The sequence below is a fragment of the Serinus canaria genome, chromosome 18, assembly GCF_022539315.1.
Source record: "Serinus canaria isolate serCan28SL12 chromosome 18, serCan2020, whole genome shotgun sequence".
Lineage (NCBI taxonomy): Eukaryota > Metazoa > Chordata > Aves > Passeriformes > Fringillidae > Serinus > Serinus canaria.
The window spans coordinates 6,956,296-6,977,454 of record NC_066331.1 but is presented as its reverse complement, the minus strand read 5'-3'; the positions used below and the strand labels follow the sequence as shown (position 1 = coordinate 6,977,454).

General features: G+C 48.4%; 3 protein-coding genes across 4 annotated transcripts; all 3 read right to left on the bottom strand.

The window, feature by feature from the left end:
• Nucleotides 1–51: 51 nt before the first annotated feature.
• LOC127060260 (uncharacterized) lies at nucleotides 52–8,457 on the bottom strand. The gene is made up of 2 exons (XM_050981581.1): nucleotides 6,260–8,457; nucleotides 52–3,473 (listed from the first exon to the last, which is right to left on the bottom strand). The coding sequence occupies exon 1, from the start codon at nucleotides 8,455–8,457 to the stop codon at nucleotides 6,835–6,837; it is 1,623 nt and encodes a 540-aa protein (XP_050837538.1). The 3' UTR covers nucleotides 52–3,473; nucleotides 6,260–6,834.
• A 2,805-nt stretch (nucleotides 8,458–11,262) lies between these two features.
• CDK3 (cyclin dependent kinase 3) lies at nucleotides 11,263–15,434 on the bottom strand. Its single transcript, XM_009094452.4, has 7 exons — nucleotides 15,307–15,434; nucleotides 14,314–14,391; nucleotides 13,851–13,971; nucleotides 13,195–13,365; nucleotides 12,638–12,739; nucleotides 11,782–11,985; nucleotides 11,263–11,388 (listed from the first exon to the last, which is right to left on the bottom strand). The coding sequence occupies exons 1-7, from the start codon at nucleotides 15,432–15,434 to the stop codon at nucleotides 11,263–11,265; spliced, it is 930 nt and encodes a 309-aa protein (XP_009092700.1).
• A 1,440-nt stretch (nucleotides 15,435–16,874) lies between these two features.
• Nucleotides 16,875–21,115, bottom strand: TEN1 (TEN1 subunit of CST complex). 2 transcript variants are annotated; one of them, XM_050981194.1, is made up of 5 exons: nucleotides 21,031–21,082; nucleotides 20,504–20,675; nucleotides 19,225–19,327; nucleotides 18,948–19,105; nucleotides 16,875–17,738 (listed from the first exon to the last, which is right to left on the bottom strand). In XM_050981194.1, exons 2-5 carry the CDS (start codon nucleotides 20,670–20,672, stop codon nucleotides 17,599–17,601), a joined length of 570 nt encoding a protein of 189 aa, XP_050837151.1. In that variant the 5' UTR covers nucleotides 20,673–20,675; nucleotides 21,031–21,082; the 3' UTR covers nucleotides 16,875–17,598. The 2 variants fall into 2 exon arrangements, with proteins under 2 accessions (XP_050837151.1, XP_009092701.1); XM_009094453.4 differs by lacking the exon at nucleotides 20,504–20,675 and having other exon boundaries at nucleotides 21,031–21,115.
• Nucleotides 21,116–21,159: the final 44 nt, after the last annotated feature.

The window sequence follows — 21,159 nt, the reverse complement described above, 5'->3', positions numbered from 1 at the left end:
GGTTTTGTAGACTTTTGCTCTCCCTGATCTCCCAGCACTGAACCCCTAAAGTGTCCTTCTGCCTATGAGTCCATATTTTTAAAGATTTTGTTATATTTGTATTTAAAACTGAAAACCAACAGGACTTTGTTTCCTGGTCATTTGGACACCTCTAAAAGAGGGACTGAAATACCAAAGGGGTGCAGTCCCACCCAACAGTACTGGAAAATCCACACTTACTATTTCTTTAGGTGAACTAAAAGGAAGTTACTCTTCTGTGTAACTTCCATCCCCCAGTCCTTCCTGAAACAAGCAATTCTCATATGCCAAATGTTCTTCCCAAGTATCTACCCTATTGTGGAGCATCTCCTGGGTTTATGGGATGAGAAGATTACTCCTTCCCCTCTCCCAAGGGCTCTTTTAGCTGATCAGGAACTATTCAGGAACTCCAACTTATCCTAAATAATCCACGAAAGTAGAGGTTTTCTCCCTCTCCTTCACCCACCAGACCAGCAGCATAGCCTCTGTTTCCATATAGCCTAGCTGGAATTTGCAGTCTGGGCTCCAGGAAGAAACTGTTCCCAGTCTGGCAGGCTCAGCACACACAGCTCCCATGACCTTCCTAGTGGTAGGTAGTGCCCAGCATCAGTAATCTGTAACAGCCTGTTTCCAGTCTGAGATCTGACCAGGCTCTGTCCCAGGCTCTGCAGGGTCTCTGGTTATTGTCTATGGCTGCTGTTTGTGGCCATCTCAGCTGCCATGATCAATGCTGGGCCATCTCTTGGTTTACAATAGGGAAAACCATTGCACACAGCCTGGAGCATCCTCTCCCAGCCTGTTTCCTTTGGTAGAACGCTGCTGGTCTGGATCAGCAAGGCCCTGGAGCTGGGTTGTCATGGACCAGGAGGAGCTCTCCTGAAGCACAGGAGCATGGCGAGGTGAGGATCCTGTCCCAGCACAACCCAGGAGCCCTGGAGCAGTGCAGCTCCCAGGAATCCTCAGGTCACAGCCCTTGGGAGCAGCCTCTCTGTGCCTTGGCTCTGCTCCCCTCAGCTGGCTGAAAGCAGGAGCATCAATCAGGTGCCCAGCAGGTGAGTTTGCTGCTGGCCTTCCTCACCCTGCTCTGGGGTGATTAATGGTTTGGGGCAGTGCTCTCTAACTACCAGACTTGGAGTTGTGGTAATTAGACAGGCAGTTAATCATTTTGGACAAAGTGCTCCCTAAATGCATGGCAGGAGGGATTTACCTGGGGTTGGGTGAAGTTGTTAAGAGATGTTTAGGTGGCTGAGCAGTTTAGTCTAGTCTGAAAACACACACTAAAAATCCTTTTACTTGCTGCCAAGCACCCCTTTTCTGCAAAAAGTAGCTCGTGTCATGTCCTGATGACATGTCCTCATGTCTATAGGAAGCACCACTCAGCCACAGGGCTTTCCCCAGAGTTGCTCAGGAAGAGCCAGGTAGGACTTTTCCTCCCTGCCCAGGCACAGGGTGATGGTGCTGCACTGTGGCTTTCCCAGAGCAGTTATTTCAACACAGCTGCTGTTCCCTTTGCTGGCAGTGGAGTTGGTAAAAAATATTTTGAATTAAGTCAGTTGGCTTCAATTTTTGGGCTAGGTTTATGGCTCTAGTGTTTTATTTATGTTTCTGGACTGGATGAATGTCCTTGGTATTTATTTTTACTGCAGATCTTTTAAAAACAAAACAAAAAGGAAGCTCTTCTGCAAACAGTTTGTCTGGTACAACATGAGCATTGTTTGCATAGAGCAAACAGTGCAGCATTGACTTTACTTGTATGCAAAGGCAGGGAAATTATTCCCACAGCAGAATTCATCCATCTTTCCATGGATTCATCCACAAATATGTGCCTCCCAGCTGGCTGTCACCACTCAGAGGCCATTAGATGCAAGAGCACAGCTGTCAGGTTCTGCTGAAATTGGTTTTTTTGGATTGCAGTTACTAAGAGAGCACATGTGCGCACCTTGCATGAAAAACAGGAGTGCAGAAGTTTGGCTTCCATAAATTAGATGTGACTTTTGAGTATTTAAATAAGTAGAACATAACTCTGAAATAGTGTGTGGCAACTTCAAGTGGAAAGCAGCCCCACACTGAGACATCACTGGGCTGCAGAACCATCAGCCCCTTGTTCTGTCACTGAAATTCATCAAAAACTGAGTAAAATAAAACTCTTTAACACCAATGTAGTGTTAAGAAGAGGCATCATTTATTACAGGATAAGCTCCACCTAATGTGCACACGATTCTCTACAAGTGCATTGCTTATATACAATCACCACATGCATATTTTAAGTGCCTATTACCATAAAACCCTCTCCATGCTCCCAGGTTCAGGTTTTTTTATAGTCTTGGTTTGGCTGTAGCTGCATTCCTAAGCCAGATGTTTTAGGAATTCCATAGGTCCTTGCTGAGAAAGCAGCTCCTGCATACACCATTTCTTTTTGCTAAAAGTAGAAAGACACTGCAGAAATTTGATTAACCCTTTTGGTATCAATTCCCCCCTTTGAAACATCTCAAATTCATTTAGGCCATTTGATAATTTCCAACTCGATTTCTATCTATAGTCACCTATCTATATTCCCACAAGATTATGACTTGATCATTTTGCAAACACAACCAATAGCAGTACTGATAATTATTACAACTACAATTACAGTAATGATGGTTTCCAGTATTGCAGCCAGCCCTCCTTTCAGGGACCATCACACTATTCCTTGAAGAATTTTATTGAACCAATTAGTTTCAGGATAGTTTTGCTACCCTCAGCAACTGCTCACATTTTGTGGTCTCTGGAGATCTTCTGTTACATTTGGGATGTGTACACAAAACAACATTCTCTATCCAATTTAAAATATCCACAACCCCCTTGTTCTTTGACCAGCATTAGATCTAAGGCCAGTCTGTTTGTAATGTCAGATTATCATATTGAATCACCATTGACAGATATAAAGGGATAATTCCCCAAGAAATAGGTTCCCCTGCTGAACTGGGGATAGGGAGGCAGGCTGTAATGCTGGACAGATTGTTCATCTTACCAAACCCTTGGATTCAAGTCAATATTAAATTTTCTTCTTCATTTTCTTTCAAATTAAACTTTCTTCAATATTAAATTTTCTGCAAATTTTCTTCAGAAAAAAATCATAATAATTTAAAATTATTTTTTAAAAATTTAAAATAATTTAAAATAATTTTAAAATTATTTTATCTCCACCTAAAGATAAAATAATGCCCATAAATATTAGTCTATACATTCTGCTGCTCCTTTACAGATGTCTTCAACTTTTTCAGCAGCAAGGGTCCGGTGCTCTCCACAATTCAGTCTGAGTCAGGAGTCCTCTTAATTTGGGAGCAAAGTATCCAGGAGTTAATTCCTTCCACTTTCACAGCTGGCCTTGTAGTCAACAGAACCAGAGAAGGTCCTTTCCACTGCTCCTGAAGTGGCTCAGATTTCCAGATCTGGATGGGTATGTGATCCTCAGGCTGAAATGAGTGAACTGGGGTGTCTAGGGTAAGAGGTTCTGAGAGAATGACAAACCTTTTTTGTTCATTCAAGAGTTTCCCTAATAAAATTAAATATTGTTCTATTTCCCAATTCCCAATTTGTTCCTCAGATCCAGAGAAAGTTGCAGCAGAATATGATCTCCCAAACATCAATTGATGTAGGCTCACTTTCAGGTTAGTTTGAGGCTGTACTCTAACTCATAGCAAGCCTGGTGGTAACACCTGTGGCCATTTTAAGAAAACTTCCTGACACATTTTGCCAATCTGTCTCTTTAAAGTCTGATTCATTTACTCAACATTTCTGCTGGATTGCAGTCTCCATAGAGTATGTAAATCCCAGCTTATACCCAACTGCTTACCAAGTTGCTGTAACACTTCAGATATAAAATGGGGACCCTATCAGTGACATCCCAATAGAAACTCCTAACCAGGGTATGATCTCTTTGAGGAGTACCTTGGTGACTTTCCTGGCCTTGTTGGTGCAGCAGGGGAAAAATTCTGGCCATCTAGACAAGGTGTCCAATAAAAAATACCAGGAGATACCAGTATAATTGCTGGTGTGGCAGCTCAGGAAAAGCAATTTGCCAGTAGTCCCTGGGGGTGTTTCCTCTATTAGTGATCCATGGAGGCAATCCTTTCGAATTCAAAGAATTATTTTTAAGACACATCAGCAGACTTGACAAGTTTTGTCATAGGGATACTGGTACCTGAGTCCTTGGACCAGTCACCATAGCACTGATTCCCCAGTTGGTTTGCTGGTATTTCTCCTTGACAATTTGCAACATCACTTGGGTGACACTGTGATCTGGTTGTTGGGAGTTACCAGCCATCCACCCTCTCTATTCTGGACTTTTAGGTAAGTAGCTGATTTTAAATCTGCCTGACTATACCCAGGGCTAACTTTTGGGAGGGAAACAGCTTTCTTAGGTATTAATGTCAGGATGCTTTGTTGTGCAACCTCTTGTGCAGGTTAATCTGCAAATCTGTTTCCTGCAGGAATATGGGACTCCCCACACTGGTGCGCCCTGCAGTGTAGCACAGATACTTCTCTGGGCAACTGGCTGGCATCAGGGAAGAACAATATTTCTGGTGTTTCTTGATCAGAGAACCCTGTGCTGTTAATAGGCCTCTTTCCTTCCATACAGTTCCATGGGCATGAACATCTCTAAAAGCATTATTTCAAGTCAGTCCATATGTTTACTCTTCCTCCTGCTGCCAATTCCAGGGCTCTTCACAGCACTGAGCTCTGCCTGTTGTGCTGAGGTGTCCGTGGGCAGTGGTGCAGCTTCTATTACCTTGGCTGGTGTTACAATGGCATAGCCAGCTTTTTATTTTCCATCTTGCACCAAGCCACTTCCTTCTGTAAAGAACTCTGGATCTTCACTTGGTGCATCTTGTAGGTCTGGTCAGCTTACATAAACTTGCTCAACTGTGTGTAGGCAATGGAGGGTCAGCTGCTCTTCTCCTTGCTTTGGGATGTTCAGGCTTTGGGCTGGATTTACCACTGTGGTTACTTTCAATTCCATATCTTCTTGCTCCACTAGAACAGTCTGATATTTCAGCATACGCCTTGGGGAATGCCAGTGCCCCCCTTTTTGGCAAAACACAGTGGTTAGGGTGTGTGAAGTGAGCACTACTAACTTTTGTCCCAAAGTCAATTTCCTGGCCTCTTGGATGAGGCAAACAGTCACTGCCACAGCTTGCAGGCATCTGGGCCATTCCTGGCTGACCTTGTCCAGCTGTTTTGAAAAGCACCCCACAGGCCTCTTGAAGTCTCCCACCTTCTGAGCCAGAACTCTGAGGATGAGGTGCTGCCATTCCTGCCCAAAAAGCTCAAAGGGTTTTGTTAAGTCTGGAAGTCCTAAGGTGGGTGCAGACATCAGGGCCATCTTTAAGTGACAGAACACGTGTTCACCCTCCGGAGCCCAAATCAAAGGTCCTTTGGGGACCTCCTTTAAAAGCTCAATGATTTGACCAAAAGTCCATAATTTAAAACCCCCAATCTTCACTATCCAGCCATAGCCAGGAATGCTGTTAAATCTCAGGCAATTGCAGGTTGGGGTACTTGGCAGATGGCCTCTTTTCTGTCTGTTCCAAATTTCCACTGTCCTGGTATTATTTCAAACCCTTGGTAGGTAACTTGCTGCCTCATGATTTGAGCTTTTTCCCCAAATACTTTGTAACTTCCTTGGCCTAGGAAATTTAGAATAGTCAATTCCATGCACGTGTCATTAGTAAGATATCATCAAAATACTGCAGGACCACACTTCAGGGACCAACACTTTCCAGGTCTCTAAGTCTTTTGCCTTTGGTTCCCAAAAATCGTTGAACTATTTCTAAATATTTGTGGTAACACAATCCAGGCAAGCTGAGTCTTCACACCAGTTTGAGGATATTCCCATTCAAAGGCAAAAATGCCCTGGCTGTGCTTATCAAGAGGTATGCAAAAGAAGGCATCCTTCAAACCTATCACTGTAAACCATTGGTGATATTCTGTAAGGGATGTTAACAGGGTAAAGGGACAGGCTAGGACAGGGTGGATATCCTGAAATATTTGATTGATTGCTCACAGGTCCTGTACCAACCTGTGTATTCATCCCAGGCTTTTTAACTGGCAAAATGGGAGTGTTCTGACTTACACCCTATCAATAATCCAAATTCCCTGAAAATTTCTATTAGACTCTCGATTCTCCTCCTAGATACTAACTTTAAGGATATTGTTTCTGTATTACTGGTTTTCATCCAGTTTTTAGGGTAACACTTACAGGCTGAGCTTGTTGGGAATGGCCTGGAGTTCCACCGGTCCAAGTCAAGAGTGTTTTACTGCATTTTCTGTTATTTCTGGTATTCCTCCAGAATTGTCAGGTTCCAGTGTTCCCTGCAACATAAAAGTCCTTGCCTCGATGGCTTTAGTCTCGGGCACCAATAATTGCATTTCTCTAGGTTTAAACAAAATCTGTGCCTCCAGTTTACTTAGCAGGTCTCTTCTTAACAGAGGAACTGGACATTCAGGCATATATAAAAATTGGGATGTCATCCACCATTTGCCAAATTTAAAGTTAATAAGGTTAAAGAATGTTTGTTTTTCCTCTTTCCCTGTTGCACCAACAACTTTTACAGTTTCTTGGTTTAATTTTCCATGATTTGTATTTAATACCAAATAAGTATTTATAATATAATAAACTATTTTACATAATAAACTATTAGAAAGTCTATATATATATATAAGTCAATATTTATAGTTTATGTGATATAATAAACTATTAGAAAGTCAATTTTCTCTTTCCCCCAGCTCTATTGTTACCAGTGGCTCAGCTGGGGCTCTCACTCTCGGTTCCCGTCATTCCTGATGGAGGGTTAGCTGGGTGAGCTTGGGCCCTTTCAGGTTCTTGGGGCATTCCCGTTTCCAGTGCCCCAGTCCCCTACAATAGGCGCACTGGTTCGGCTGCAGGGCTGCGCGGGCAGAGCCCCGCTCCGTCCTGCGGTTAAACAGCGCCCTTTGCAGGGCTGCGCTGAGCATTGCATCCCTACATCTTTCTCTTTTTTTCCTTTCCACCTCCCGTTTCTTTTCTCTCTCCTTCCTTTCCATTTCCCATTTCTTTTTTCTCTCCTCCCACTCAATTCCGCGTCGCTTTTCTTTCTGTTCCTTCGCCTTTTCTCTCTCCCGTATCTTGTTTTCTTCCTCTTCTCCCCTATTATTAAAAGCTATCCAGGCCACTTGTAATAGTTCTCCCAGGTCACGAGACTCTGCTCCTTCCAGCTTTTGTAACTTCTTTCTAATATCCGGTGCTGAGTTCCCTATGAAAATGGAAGCCAGCTGTACAGCTTCCTCTGGTTTTTCAGGATCAATATTAGTGTATCTCCTGGCAGTTGCCCTTAGGCGTTCCACAAATGCAGTTGGAGTCTCATGTGGTTCTTGTTTCACCTCATAAAGTTTAGACCAATTGATTGCCTTTGGCATTGCATGTCTAAAGCCAAATAATATCCATTGTTGATATTGTACCAGAAAAACCCTCCCCTCCTTTGTGTTAGGGTCCCATTTGGGGTCCTGGGAGGGAAAATGCTCTTCCACAGTTCCTGGTAATGCACCTGCTGTACCTATCCTGTCCACCTCTTTCCTGGCAGTCCTGAGTACCATCTCTCTTTCTGTGGAATCTAATAGAGTATCTAATAGAACTTGTATAACAGCCCAGTCCGGGTTCTGGGTCTTGAGAATGGTTTCAAATACTCTAGATACTCTCTCTGGATCTTCTCTGTAGGGTCCTGCCAGTCTCATCCATGCCTCGAGATCGACTGGGGAGAAAGGCACCTTCACCACTACAAGACTGTGAGATCCCACCCCCGTCCAGAGCTGAGCTATGGCCTCCTGCTTATCCCCCTCCAGCTTTCTCACCCCCTGCTCCCCTACCTCCTGCTTTCTCACCCTCTGCTCCCCTACCTCCTGCTTTTTCACCCCCTGCTCCCCTGTCTCCTGCTTTTTCACCCCCTGCTCCCCTACCTCCTGCTTTTTCACCCCCTGCTCCCCTGTCTCCTGCTTTTTCACCCCCTGCTCCCCTGTCTCCTGCTTTTTCACCCCCTGCTCCCCTGTCTCCTGCTTTTTCACCCCCTGCTCCCCTGTCTCCTGCTTTTTCACCCCCTGCTCCCCTACCTCCTGCTTTTTCACCCCCTGCTCCCCTGTCTCCTGCTTTTTCACCCCCTGTTCCCCTGTCTCCTGCTTTTTCACCCCCTGCTCCCCTACCTCCTGCTTTCTCACCCCCTGCTCCCCTCCCACCTGCTTTCTCACCCCTTGCTCCCCTACCTCTTGTGTTCTCACCTCCTGCTCACCCTGGGTTCTCCCCACCACTGGACTTGACATTAACTCTTGCCTCCCCCATGACTGCTCATCCCCTCCTTGTGCTTCCCCCTTATCAGGCTCACCCCAATTCTCGATGCCCCTGTCTCCTGCATCTGGTGCCTCCATCATTTCTACATCATCCTCTTCCCATCGGCTGTGGCATTTCAAACAGTGGTGCCCAATACTACAAGAGGAGCAACATTGCTTCAGTCTCCTATCCTTTTCCTCTTCCTTTCCAAAAGCTAACATGAGAGTGTTTGACAGGCTGGGCAGGCACCCCCTTCGCAATTCTAGATGGTCTCTTAAAGTAAAGAACAGGTCTACGTAAGGCATCTCATTCCACTTCTCCTCTCTCCTACAAAACAGCTTCAGTTGTAACATGGTGTGATAATCTAAGGTGCCGTTCTCTGGCCACTTCGCCTGATTGTCCAGTTTATACAGGGGCCACCAGTGGTTACAATATTGGATTAGTTTGGATTTCAGTAGCGAGCCTCCCCCTATCTCTTCCCAGCGGTTCAATACACATTTCAACGGAGAACTAGGGATATCATTTCCCACTTTAGTTTTAGAACAAACCGCCCCCATACTCAGTAATACAAGTATATAACAACGGCTGGAAAGCGAATACAACGATTACCTGGGCGCGGGGAGTCCCCGCGGCTGGTTCTGTGCTGCAGCGGGCGGATAACGCTACCCAGGCTGGCGCTGGAGCAGGCGAGAACCCGCCGGGCCGGGGCAGGGCTGCTGTGCTGCGAGTCTGTTGGGTTTCTTCTCCTCCTCCTCCTCCTCCTCCCCGAGCCAAGATGACGGCGGGGGAACGGCTGAGCTGCAACTGGGGGTGCCCCTGCCCGCCCGCCCGCTCCCACTCGCGCCAGGAATCGGCGCGCCCTGGCACGAGATGGCGCTTCGCGTCCACAAATGCGATTTCAGCGGTGCACACAAAAAACACCTCAATTATCGATAGCACACACACCCCGATTGCTTCGAAACCCCAACAGTCAGTTAAGTTTCAACACTCTTCCTAAACGAGCTTTATATCACAGGCGTCTCAGTGTTGATTTTACAGGCCGGCAAACTGAGCTCAACACACACGCACAACTGCCAAAGACCAAAAAGAATTCAGAGTATCTAAGCAACTCCACCGCAACAGCGGGAACAGCAATGCTTTGGCTCCGGTGTTACGAGCCTGGCTTTTTTTTCTCCTCGGCCAGCTACAACACGGCTTTAAATTTCCTGCTCCAGAGAAAGCCCTCGGAGGGAACCGGAACCCCCTTGTCCTCAGGGACTGGAAGCCCCTGTAGTCCTGGGGGACTCGAAGCCCAGGACAGTGAGCTTTCCCAGGGACTTGACCCCTGTTGGGTGACTCAAACCCCTCACCAGTAACTCTGTGAGGGGATTCGTACCCCTCGTCAATAACCCCAAGATAAACAATTTAAACAATGTCTTTACTCACCCCAGGGATCTTACCTTGAGCCCCTGACGGTCTGAAGCCGAGGTTCTCCCCGAGAAGCCCTCGGTGCTGGCTGGAGATCTGTCGACTGCAGATCCGTCGAGGCTCAGAGGTGAGCTCCTATCTGAGTGGCCAGTAACTGTCACCGAAATTCACCAAAAAGTGGGTAAAATAAAACCCCTTAACACCAAAGCAGCATTAAGAAGTTACCAGAGGCCTGATGCACGGGGGATAAGCTCTGCCTGGCGTGCACACCATTCACTACAAGTTCGTTGCTTATATGCAGTCACTGCATGTGTATTATAATTGTTCATTACCATAAAACCTTCCCCATGCTCCCAGGTTCAGTTTTTTTCTATAATCTTGTTTTGGCTATAGCTGCATTCCTAAGGCAGATGTCTTCCCCTTATCTTCCTTCTGTCCTTGATGAGAAAGCAGCTCCTGCATACCCTGTTTCTTTGCTAAAAGTACACAGACACAGCAGAAATTGGATTAACACTTTTGGTACCGGTTCCATGACAGGACTGAGAGCACATCTCTGCACCTGCCAAGAATTTGGGCTGGAAAGGATAAAAGAAAGGGTTCAGGAGATGAGGAAGGGAGAAAGGCTGTGTGGAAAAAAGGACCAGCCAGGCTGTTCTGCATTACCAGCCTGATGGGCTTTGCCAAACAATGAACACCACAGTTTATGAACAAATGACAAGTATTTATTTTATATTAAAGAAAAAGAAATTAAGATGTCAACACCACACCAAGAGTCAGAGACAATCCCCCAAACATTTGAACAGCGAAAACATTTCCAAGGCAATAAAGCAAAGGAAACAGTATTACATCTGGAATGATGATGGAAAGCCAGTGGTTCAGCGGCTCCCTGTTTCCAGTCATATGCAGCAAGTGCTTTATCGTAAGTGGATCTGCTTTATGCTAACTGGATCTTCTGGCTTCCTGGTCAGAGCTAAAGCACAAACTAAGGCACCTGATAGTACTCTTCAGCTTGTGAAATAGCAGGATGTCAGCTCTGTTAAAGAGCTCAGACTAAACAGCTTGTCTAGCGCTGAGAAGACTGGCTGATAACAGCAGCAAAGGGCTGAGCAGAGAAGTGTCCCCCATCCCTGATGCCAGCAACTGCCACCAACAGACCTGGGGATGCTCCAGTGCTGGAGACAGAAATCACTGTGTGTCACCTTAGCTTACTAGGGGAAGGACAAACCTCAGAGAAATGCTTTCTTCTCTACATGTCAGTGGTTTATGCTGATAAATTACTCCCACCTTTTGCACATGACCTCTTCAAAACAGCTCTCCTGGCTGTAACCCAAACTTTCCCCCAGCAACAGACTGAAAGTCTCTAAAAGCCTAGAATGTTCCCTTCCAGGCTCCTCAGGAGAAGCAAGACCCTGGGTTGCAGCCAGGCCCCTGCTAAGTGCCCCAGACCACATCTGCACTGGTACCTGGAAGTGCAAGAGCTTGGGGAGAGTTGTGTCCTCTCATCTGCAGTCTCTCCGCAGCACAGGTCGCTGTTCAGGGCTCCCAGAGTTTCTGCAGAGGAAGTACTGGTGGCTGAGGGCTGCCTTGGCTGAGATGCGCTTGCTGGGATCATACAGGAGCAACTGCTGCCAAGAGAAAAACCCAGCAGATTTAGGATTTTAAAAACTGGGTGAGTGGTTGAACCTGCACACAGCTGGGCCCAGTTGCAGATGTTGGTCCTGCCTTTTTCCTTCTCTGGGCTCCAAGAGTCAGCTACAACTGAAATTACTCTGGGGATTATTTTAGAAGAGTTCCTTGACTCCCAATGCAGTGGTTCCTAGAGGAACCTGCAATGACAGTCCTTTTTCAGAGTAAGACTGAGCCCTATTCCATGATTTGGTGCTTCTGCAATGTCAGAGGTGAGCATTCAACCCAGATCAGCTACACTTCCAGATAATTAAATCTCAAATATCCCTATTTCTTGCCCAGTTTGAAAACATCCTGTCTATCCCCAGGCCCTGGTCTGAGCCCTCACTCACTGTCAGTAAGTCTCTCCCATCTCGATCTAAGTTTGGAACAATGTCCTTCATCTCCTTCCTTGGCCACCGGGGAAAGCTGCCCTTGTAGTCAGGGAGCTGGGTCACACCAGGCCAGGTGACCTCAGTGGGAGTGCCCAGGGTGCGAAAGATCTGGAAGAGTTGATCGATCTCAGAGTCCCCTGGAAACAGGGCCTTCCTGGTCATCTGGGGGAAGAAAAGAAAAAGCCAGTTCCCACCTTTCCATCAGTCGTGTGCCCATTTCCTGCTGCAAGCTGCCCTCTGTCCAAGCAGGTGCAAACAACTGCACAGACCAGGGCAGTTGCAATGCAGTGATTCTGCCAGGCAGTGGCTGGGAACATCATAGGTGTCTGACTGCTTGCTCCCACTCTTGGCTAGCTCCCTCCTGCCTGCTCTGCAGCTCAGGGACTTTGGGAAAGAAGAAAAGTGCTATTATACTGCAGGGTTAACCACAGCTCTTCCAAGGGTAGTATGGACCCCTGGGAGATCCATTCTGCCATGTCACGAGAGTGCTTGTTCTCTGCAGCCCATCATGGGGATGTCTGGAAGAGTTATCTCCCAGGGTCAAAATGCTGCAGTAATGAGGCTGAAGTTACCCCTCTTGCAAGGAGAGGCATCATGTTCCAATGTACTTGGAACTGCAGCCTTCTGCCAGGCCCCAGGGTGGTAGATTTCCTTCTGAGATAAGGACCAGCTAACCCTTAGGGTGGACTTTCCATAAGGCAAATCCCAGGACAGGGTGGGAACACAGTATCTTAGATGTTCTGTATCTCATCCCTCCTTCCCACTGCAGCTGCCTCCCCTGGCACATGAAAGAAATTATTTAAACCTATCCTACCATTTCTGCAAAGATGCAGCCAATGCTCCAGATATCCACAGGGGTCGAGTAGTATCTGCATCCCAGCAGTATCTCAGGGGCTCTGTACCACAGAGTCACCACCTCGAAAGGAACCAACAAACAAACAGTGTCTGGTTTCCCTGGATGAAACCAATGGTGTGGGACCCTCCCTTCTCAGCTGTAATGCAGTGACTGCACAAATCACAGCACTTCTCAGCTGTAATGCAGTGACTGCACAAATCACAGCATGCTAAGGCCTTGCTGAATTTACAGACACTTTAATGCCTGCAAGGTTGGGATTAACAGAACACTCTTCAAAAACACACTCTGGAACAATTAAATGTATCCCGTGGAGAGAAGGTGGGAGCCCAGCTGGCAGCCTGGCTCCAGTAGACAGTCAGCACACCTTGTGGGGACTTGGAGGTCCCTTAGCTGCAGGTGAGGTTAAGAGCACATTCCTGGCATGGCTATGCCTCTGTTATGGATGAGCAACTTGTGCTGCTGCTGCTGCTCACCCACTCTGGATTGTGTACCCCACTCAGGGGCCTCGACACTACCTCATGAGTGTATGTGCGTAGGGGGACGCCGAAAGCTCTTGCCAGTCCAAAATCAGCCAGCTTGATTGCTCCTGCTTCGTTAATGAGCAAGTTCTGCGGCTTCAAGTCCCTGTGGATGACCCTGTGCGAGTGGCAGAAGCTCACACCCTGCAGCAGCTGGAAAAGGTAATTCTGAGGAGAGAAGAGATTTCAGGTAAGGCCATGATGAAAAACACTTTGAACTCTGGATTGTGTGAACCAATGCACTTTGGATCTCTTACAGATCTGAATGAGAGGAAAGCCCTTGTTACAGTGCAACATAGGTTTATGGGCTACTACTCAGAGATACACACAAACTGCTGCCACACCACGTGGGGACAGAGACACTCCAGTCCAGGCACTGTCCTTCTCTTCCTCTCACCCTGTCTACAAAGGCAATTAGCAACAGATCCCTCCTTTGTTCTGCAGCATGATAGGCTGCAGAGCCTGGAAACTGCTGGGAAATAAACATTTCTGAGCAATAGTGCCATGAGGGTTTCCCAGCTGCAATGTTTGAGATCTGGGAGGGTGAGGAATTTCCAGGCCCAGTCTAAGCAGCTCTGAGATGGCTCTGCACAGCAGAAGGCAGCAGGGACATGCTGTCTGCCCTGCCTGTTGGCATTGCTTCCATGCTGTACCTTGACCAAGCTTAAAGGAAGCTCTCCAGCTTGGCATGAGTCCATGTACTTCTTCAGGTCCTGATTCAGATACTCAAACACCATATAGAGCTTCTTCTGGCTGTGTATGACATCCAGGAGCCTGTAAAAAAAGTACAGGCTCTTCCTTCAATATCTGCTCCAAACCTCTGCAAATACCCAAACATCCCTCCTCCCACACATGCCTTTGCTCTGTTGGTCCTTTGGAGAAGAGAGGGGAAGTTTAAGGGGAGAATTTAGTATAGGGCAGCAGCAGTGTATTGATGAAGTGGCAGACCCATGAGGTATTGCTGAAAGCCAGGGAAGTGTAAGGGATTCCTGCATTTTCTTGTGTATTTTGGTCCTGCCTATGCAGCTGGGGAAGGACAGAAGAATCCCCTTGCTGCCTGCTCCCAGAGCAGGAGCTCTTGGATGAGCTGGTGGGGAGGCTGCATCCAGGTCTTACCTGACTATGTTTGGGTGCTTCAGCTCCTTCAGCAGCGAGATTTCTCGGATCGCAGTGCTGGGGACACCCTCTGACTCCCTGTGGCAGAGACAGGCTGTACTGCACCCCATAACCAAGGGGGATCCCACAGCCCAATGGGGCTCTGTGTCCCTTCCTTCTTCTACTGTACCCCAAAAGTGCATTTGAGTTTGAGGTGGAGCAGTGGCTGGGGTGGGCTGGGGTGAGGCAGGGGGAAATGGAGTTGTGGGCAAGAAGAGGGAGGTGATGACCTAGACATGCAAGTCCTGGGACAGAGCTTGTTTGGAAGCACCCAAGAGTGCATTTAGAGAAGCAATAATGTATTAATTTCCTAGGTCTTTCTTTTTGGAGGTGGGGGAAAATGAAAGCTCTTCGCCCCTCAGGCAGCCATCTCTCCCACTCTGAGGGGCCACCATAAGGTGCAGCCCCAGCATGTTGGCTCCCAGTCCAGGCAGACACCCCTCAGTGTGCACACAGCTCAGGGATGACCCAGGGGAACAGAAATAAGCTTTTACCTGCTCAGTACCACCCTGGAGGGCTAAGGCTGACCCTGCCTGACCCCCACAGCACAGCCCTGAGGGAGATATTACCTCACAACATGGCAGCTACTTCCCCCTTGCCCTGTGCCATGGACCCATGGCCAAGTGGTGCCACATCAGGCCCCTAAACACTCATACTCAAAGATTCTGAGCTGCTGGCTCAGCAATGGGTTAAATCAGCCCTTTTTCAGATCACCTAAAAGTTGGGGTCTTCCCTGTCGACCCACACAGCTGCCATGCCCATGAGACACGGAGCCCCCAAACCCTCCAGACAACACTCCATTTGGCTCTGCCTTTCCTGGTGCCACAATACACAAGATTATTTTAATCCTAGAGACACCTTTTTTCCCTTCATGTCAAGCTTTTTTTGTGCCTCTCGCACCATACTGGGCACAGGCCTGGCGCCATGGCAGGCCCAGGGCTTTGCCCCACTCACGCGTCCAGGCGGATCTTCTTGAGGGCCACCAGCTGCCCCGTGCGCTTGTTGCGAGCCTTGTACACCACGCCATAGGTGCCCTCCCCAATCTTCTCCACCTTCTGGAACGACGCCTGGATGGCCTCCATGGGGCTGCTTCGGCCTGGCAATGGCGCTGGGGGCAGCCGCACCGCGCTCTGAGGGGAGGGAAAAAAGCGGGAAACAAAAAGGGGAAGGTGGGGAAAGCTTTTGAGCCCCCCAGGCGTTCCCTGAGGTGCTGCCGGGGTCTGGGTCCCACCTTGGTGTTCCCTCAGCCTTGAGGGAGCCCTCAGGGACCTGCCTGGGGCAGCTGTGGGTGGACGGGGCGGCCTGGTGGGCTCTGGGGTGTCCGGGGATCTTCAGGTGGACAGAGCCACGCAGGAGCAACCCAGGGCTGGGTGTTCTGCAGCAGGCTGTGCAGCGTGCTGGCTACAGCCAAAAATTGAGGAGAATTGATGTAAAGATGTACTTTGGGGCCTCAGGAAGAGTGGCACAAACTGCACAGGGCCAGGGGAAGCTCTCCTGCTCCATCTGCACAGTGCTGGGCATCAGTGGAGTAACTGTGTTCATAATTATGGCTCTCTGGGACATGTTGAGGGCAAACACCCTGCAGAAATGTCTTTTTTATTGTTTGTTTGGTTTGGGGGGAGCGAGGGAGGTTTTTGTGGGGGGTTTTTCTGGGTTTGGGGTTTTTTGGTGTTTTTTGGTTGTGCTTTTTTTGTTTGGGCTTGGTTTTTAGTTTTTTGTTGGGGTTTTGTGGGGATTTTTTTTTTTTGGTTTTGGGTTTTTTTGTGTTGTGTGTGGAGTTTTTTTAATTTTTGTCCTTTTTTTTCCCCTTTTTATTTTGTCTTGCACAATTGTCCCTTGAACCTCCCCAACATGGGCTGTGCTGCTCAGTCAGCCTTTCGGGAGATGTCCTTGAGGGGGAATTAATCATTGACTTAATAGGTGGCAGAAGATGAGATTAAAGTAATCTTACGTATTGTGGCACCAGGAAAGGCAGAGCCAAAGGGAATTTCATCTGGAGGACTTGAGGCCTCCATGTCTCTGGGTGGGCATGGACATTGCAGCTGTGTAGGTCCACAGGGTAGACTCCAATTTTAGGTGACCTAAAAAAGGGCTGATTTAACTCATTGCTGAGCCAGCAGCTCAAAATCTTTGAGTGCTAACAGAAAAGGCTGGAGATGGCTGCATTCCCCTGCAAACCACAGGCACGGCTCACTCAAAATTTGGGGATTTCTACACTACAGGAGTCTTCCCTCCCTTGCACAAACATTTGATTCCCATGTGACATTAGCAATGTTCTGTCCTTTTGCCAATGGTATAATACAGCTGTGTGGGGCTGGTGCTATGTTCTTACACCAGAATGGCTCTGATGTAACTTCATCTCCTTTTGTTGCAACTTTTTTAAAGTCAGTCACTTCCATACACACCCAGTACTTAGGAGGAGGAAAACTGAATTTTCTTTCATCATCTGTAGGGTTTGTGCAGGGCCTAACACATCTGACTCAGCAAGAAAGAGGGATTTAATCAATAAAAGACAGGCTGCCTTCTTTTTTCATCTTTATTTAGGAAAATTTCAATCAAAATCTTTAGATACTTCAAAAATAGTGATTTAAGGTTTCTTAAACTTAGTTGTGTCAAAGAAGAAAGTCAAGTACTCAGGCTACTGCAAATATTTATTTTAGAGTTAGAATTAATCCTCCCCTTAGATACCAGTTCTTCCCACCTGAAGAGGCAGGTGCTACTGAAAATAGTGACTCTTTGTTCTTCTTGTTTCTTCAGTCAGTCCAGATAGGTGAGTGTTTTGGCAGGAATGTTCCTGTGAGGCAGCTGAGTCAGGGTACCCCAACACAGGAACTCATGGGCCCGCAGCCAGGCAGGGCTAATGAACTTTGGGCTAATGAACTTTGTGCTAATGCCCTTTTCCCCCATCTGCCAAAGGTGAGCTGCTTAACTCGATTCAGAGACTTCTTCTGACTCCTTCATGTTGTGCATAACAAAAGAACCAGTGTAATCCAAGGGTTCCCTTTCCTTAACCATCCTTTCAAGCAGACAACAAACCTGCTTCCCAGAGCTATTTTCAGTCATGACACCTGGGGCAAGATATGGACAGCCCACAGTCACATACATACACTGACTCAGTCTTCAAGTGTTTCCCTGTTCAGTGACTTTGCTGTTTGCCACAGCAAACACACCCCCTAACTGACTTTTAACATATTTGTTATAAATGGCAGAGCGAGGACCAGCATGTGGCTGGTCTCAGAGCTGCTGTCAGGATGTGCTGCTTTCCCTCTGCTCCTGCCTCTCATTGAAGTATTTCCTCTGCTCCTGTATGGCTTGTTCCAGCAGGGCCACATTCATCCCTTCCACGCAGATCAATATTCGTGCTTTTACCACAGGACTGGAAGTTTCTGGAGAAAGGAAAACAGAGCAGCTTGGAGACAGAGAGTTCTCTCAGGCAACATATGACTCAAGCTGGGCAAATAATCATAGCCTGAGAACTTCAGGAGAACAGTCTGGCTGCATGCTGCCACTGATGTGAGCAGCAGGAGCAGCTTAATTCAGTGATGTGCTTTCCCTCTGCCCTGATGGCTACAAAATGCTGGTGACTGACACTGCATTCCCCTTGCACTGGGGAACAGTGCCAGTGCCTGCCATCTGTCTTCTTTGTGGCTGGATGCATTTTGATTTTCCCTGGCTGAAAAGCAGCAGTGATAGGTTTGAGCTCATTCCTCAACACCCATGTGCAGACAAGAGGGCTTAGAAGATGCTCAAAGCTGGCTACAAACAACAGTTCATTGGTGGCTTTCAAGTGGCAACGTGGAGCTGCACAGAAGGGGCCAAACCTTGGTGACAGAGCCTTGGCGACACAGCCACCATCTCAGTCTGCTCCCCTTCCAACCCCTGCAAAATGGGGCTGACTCCCTCCTCTAGGCTGGGTTGACCAAAATAACAATTTTCTAAAGGAATTCTGCAGCAGTGGTTTAGCAGGTCACTCTCCAGAGGCCATGTGAAGTGTGGCTTTCCATATGCCATGAGGACTTCTAAGGTATGAATGTGAATGCTTTTTATCAGGTGTGGCCAAGATAACAAAGAATTTGCTTCACTGTCCCATGGCCTAGCTCAGATCAACTCTCCACACAAAGCACCAAGCAGCTGGAACATAGGGCACACCAGGAAAGGACAACAGGGTGCCTTGCATGACACAGTCTGCCTGCATTCCTCACATGTCTGAGGGCTGGGATAATATGTTATTAGAGCCTTTCAAGAATGGCAAAGACCAACCCAGTTACTTGCAATGAGATATTGCTGCAATCTGCCCCCTTTGGGGTGAAGACAGTTGGTGTGGTGGCTGGCAGTGATGCCAGAAGGCTTTTTAGCATAGGTTTCACAAGCCCAGCAATGTGGTTGAAATGCTTCCTGTTTCAAAAAAAATCCTGTGCCAGAGGACCAGATTTTCACCAAGAGAAGGATGGCTCTTCTCATGGTCAGTAGGGAGAGACAGGCTGCTCCTACCTTGAATCACATGCTCGTGTGATGGAGGAGCTGCACGAGAGGAGCCTTAAAGAGCTAATGTACCATGAAGAGCTGCAAAAGGCACCAGTTCCCAGAGCATTTACCTTCCCTGTATTCAGCCTCTCCCAGGACCATATAGGAAGATCCCACTTGGGCTTGGAATGGCTCCACAAACTTGGTGTCAACACAGACCTGGTACTGAGCTGAGTTGTGCTGCGTGGTGAGAATGGCTTCAGATCGGGCCAGGTCATAGCAGCATAACCTGGGAATGATCAATTCGGGAAGCTCAGCTGTGCAGAAATCCAATTACAAATCAAAAGGGTGTGCTCAGTCAGTGAAGGAAAGGCCTGGCCTGCAAGGAGAGCAGGGTACCCTTCTCACCTGCCAAATGTCCTCAGTGTCTTCCCCTCAGGGACCGAGCTGTTGATCTCCCACGGGAAGTAATAGACACCAGCACTTGGCAGCATCTCACACAACGGCTGACCTGCAGTAAAGCAGATCCAAACTGTAAGTGATACTGCCCTTCAACTCCTTCCTTGCCCAGGTTCCACCATCCACAGGGCTGCAAGAGCTTCACAGCTTCCCTGCTGAGTCCAAGCAGGGAAGTCACTGCATGTGCCAAGCCCACGGCATCCTGGCACAAAGAGGAGCTGCCTAGTCCCACACAACCCAGCATGAACTCCAGGCAGATCACCAGGTCCTCTGGGTCTCCCTCCAGGCTATGGATGAGTTGAGAAAGGTTCAGGAAGTGGGGAGAATGGTGACTGAGCAGCTCAGAGAGTGTGGCATAGCCTCAGCTGCTGGGGTGACAGAGAACTATGCAGCAAGACTTAAGGAATGATCCCAAGCCTGTTCCCTTACTACAACATAAAAAAGTGCTGGCAGTGTCTGATGCTGCAGCTGGAGAACAATAAACTGGATCCAAGCCAGCCTAGTTTCATCAGAAGTCTGGCAGGGTTTAGCAGACAGCGAGGAGTGAGGATTAATTGCAAGGCAAGGCTCAGGTGGGACCTCCTGGGAGTGCCTGTGGTGGAGGAGGGCTGGCACAGGCAAGTCAGCCACAGCACAGAGCACACAGAAAGGCAGGAATGCAAAGCAGCTTCAGCAAAGTTCTAACCGTGCCCAGTCAATGCCATAGCCTGGCTCCTGGCTGTGCCCGGAGGTGGTTTTTTTTGGCATCATTTTCTTTCTGATCTCCCTTGCAGGCTGCCTGTGCTTGGAATGATTCCATGCTTCATTTACTGCTTTTCCTTTTTTTTTTTTTTTTTTTTTTTTGCCTCTCTGCGGGGACCCCAAGAGCTGCACAACAGCCCAGGCAGGGACTCCTGCCACTCACACGAGTGGGTCCATCCACGGGCATTCAAGGACACCCAACACTAATTACTCAGCAGAGGGTACACGGGTACACAGCTGACACACGTGCTGTGGCTTTAATGCTTGGTGTCCCTTCCCCACCCCATGCATTGCTCCCGGTGTTGCCACCTTGCAAAATACCCCACGGAGGAGTCTGTGGGAGGCTGGGGAAACCAGGACGCTCCTGGCTTACCCCATCCCTGCACATGCCTCTCTCTTGGCCTGTTGCTCCACAGTCCCATGCCAGGCTGCGGACACCCAGAAAAGCCCTGCGCTAGAAAACCCCTCTGGCAGGGTCCCAACCCACCTCTGCAGCTCCGTGCATCCCCGCCGCACCTAACACTCAAAAAGCAGCGACAATTCTGCACCTCCAGAAGGACGAAGGCTGTGCTGTACCGCTCGGGTTTTGCTCCCGTATCCCACTGTGCAGCAAGGTGGATCAGCGAGGGATGCAAGACGCTCAGCGTGCATTTCATCCACTTTTAAATGTACGGAGTCACTTGGGTTGTAAAAGCCATACCCCAATCATCACACACCTGTGCCCACCCAATGTGCTACCTAATGCATGCGCCAGCTCCACTGCAGGACCTGGCAGAGAGATTTATGGCAGGCCCAGCCCAAGCGCAGCCCCTTACACGCAGATCCACAGCACTATCCAACACCGTATCTAAAGCGTGCACAAACGCAGCCCACTAACGGCGCTTAATGAGCTATTTATTTAATTAGCTACTCCATGCCGATGCCGCGTGTGCCGGGCGCTCTCCCAGCGCCGCTCCATGCACAGCGCAGCGCGATTTGAGGCACCGCTCCCTGCACGAGTGAACGCACGCTCACCGCTCCACCATCGCCGCCGCGGGAAAGGCGGGCACAGGCAGCGACCCGCGTGCCTAGGAACCACGTGGCGTCGCTGGAGTGACGTCACGCGGGGGCGGGGCCGGCGCAGCGGGGAAGGGAACGACTCGG

Excerpts from the sequence above, each read along its gene's own strand:
- LOC127060260 (XM_050981581.1), bottom strand. The coding sequence starts at position 8,457 with ATGATGGAGGCACCAGATGCAGGAGACAGGGGCATCGAGAATTGGGGT.
- CDK3 (XM_009094452.4), bottom strand. The coding sequence starts at position 15,434 with ATGGAGGCCATCCAGGCGTCGTTCCAGAAGGTGGAGAAGATTGGGGAG. Across the intron at positions 14,392-15,306 it reads AAGAAGATCCGCCTGGACGC|GGAGTCAGAGGGTGTCCCCA; the intron begins GTGAGTGGGGCA and ends TCTCTGCCACAG. Across the intron at positions 11,986-12,637 it reads GCTGCATCTTTGCAGAAATG|ATGACCAGGAAGGCCCTGTT; the intron begins GTAGGATAGGTT and ends TTCTTCCCCCAG.
- TEN1 (XM_050981194.1), bottom strand. The coding sequence starts at position 20,672 with ATGAAATGCACGCTGAGCGTCTTGCATCCCTCGCTGATCCACCTTGCT. Across the intron at positions 19,106-19,224 it reads ACACTGAGGACATTTGGCAG|GTTATGCTGCTATGACCTGG; the intron begins GTGAGAAGGGTA and ends GATCATTCCCAG. Across the intron at positions 17,739-18,947 it reads AGAGGCTGAATACAGGGAAG|AAACTTCCAGTCCTGTGGTA; the intron begins GTAAATGCTCTG and ends TCCTTTCTCCAG.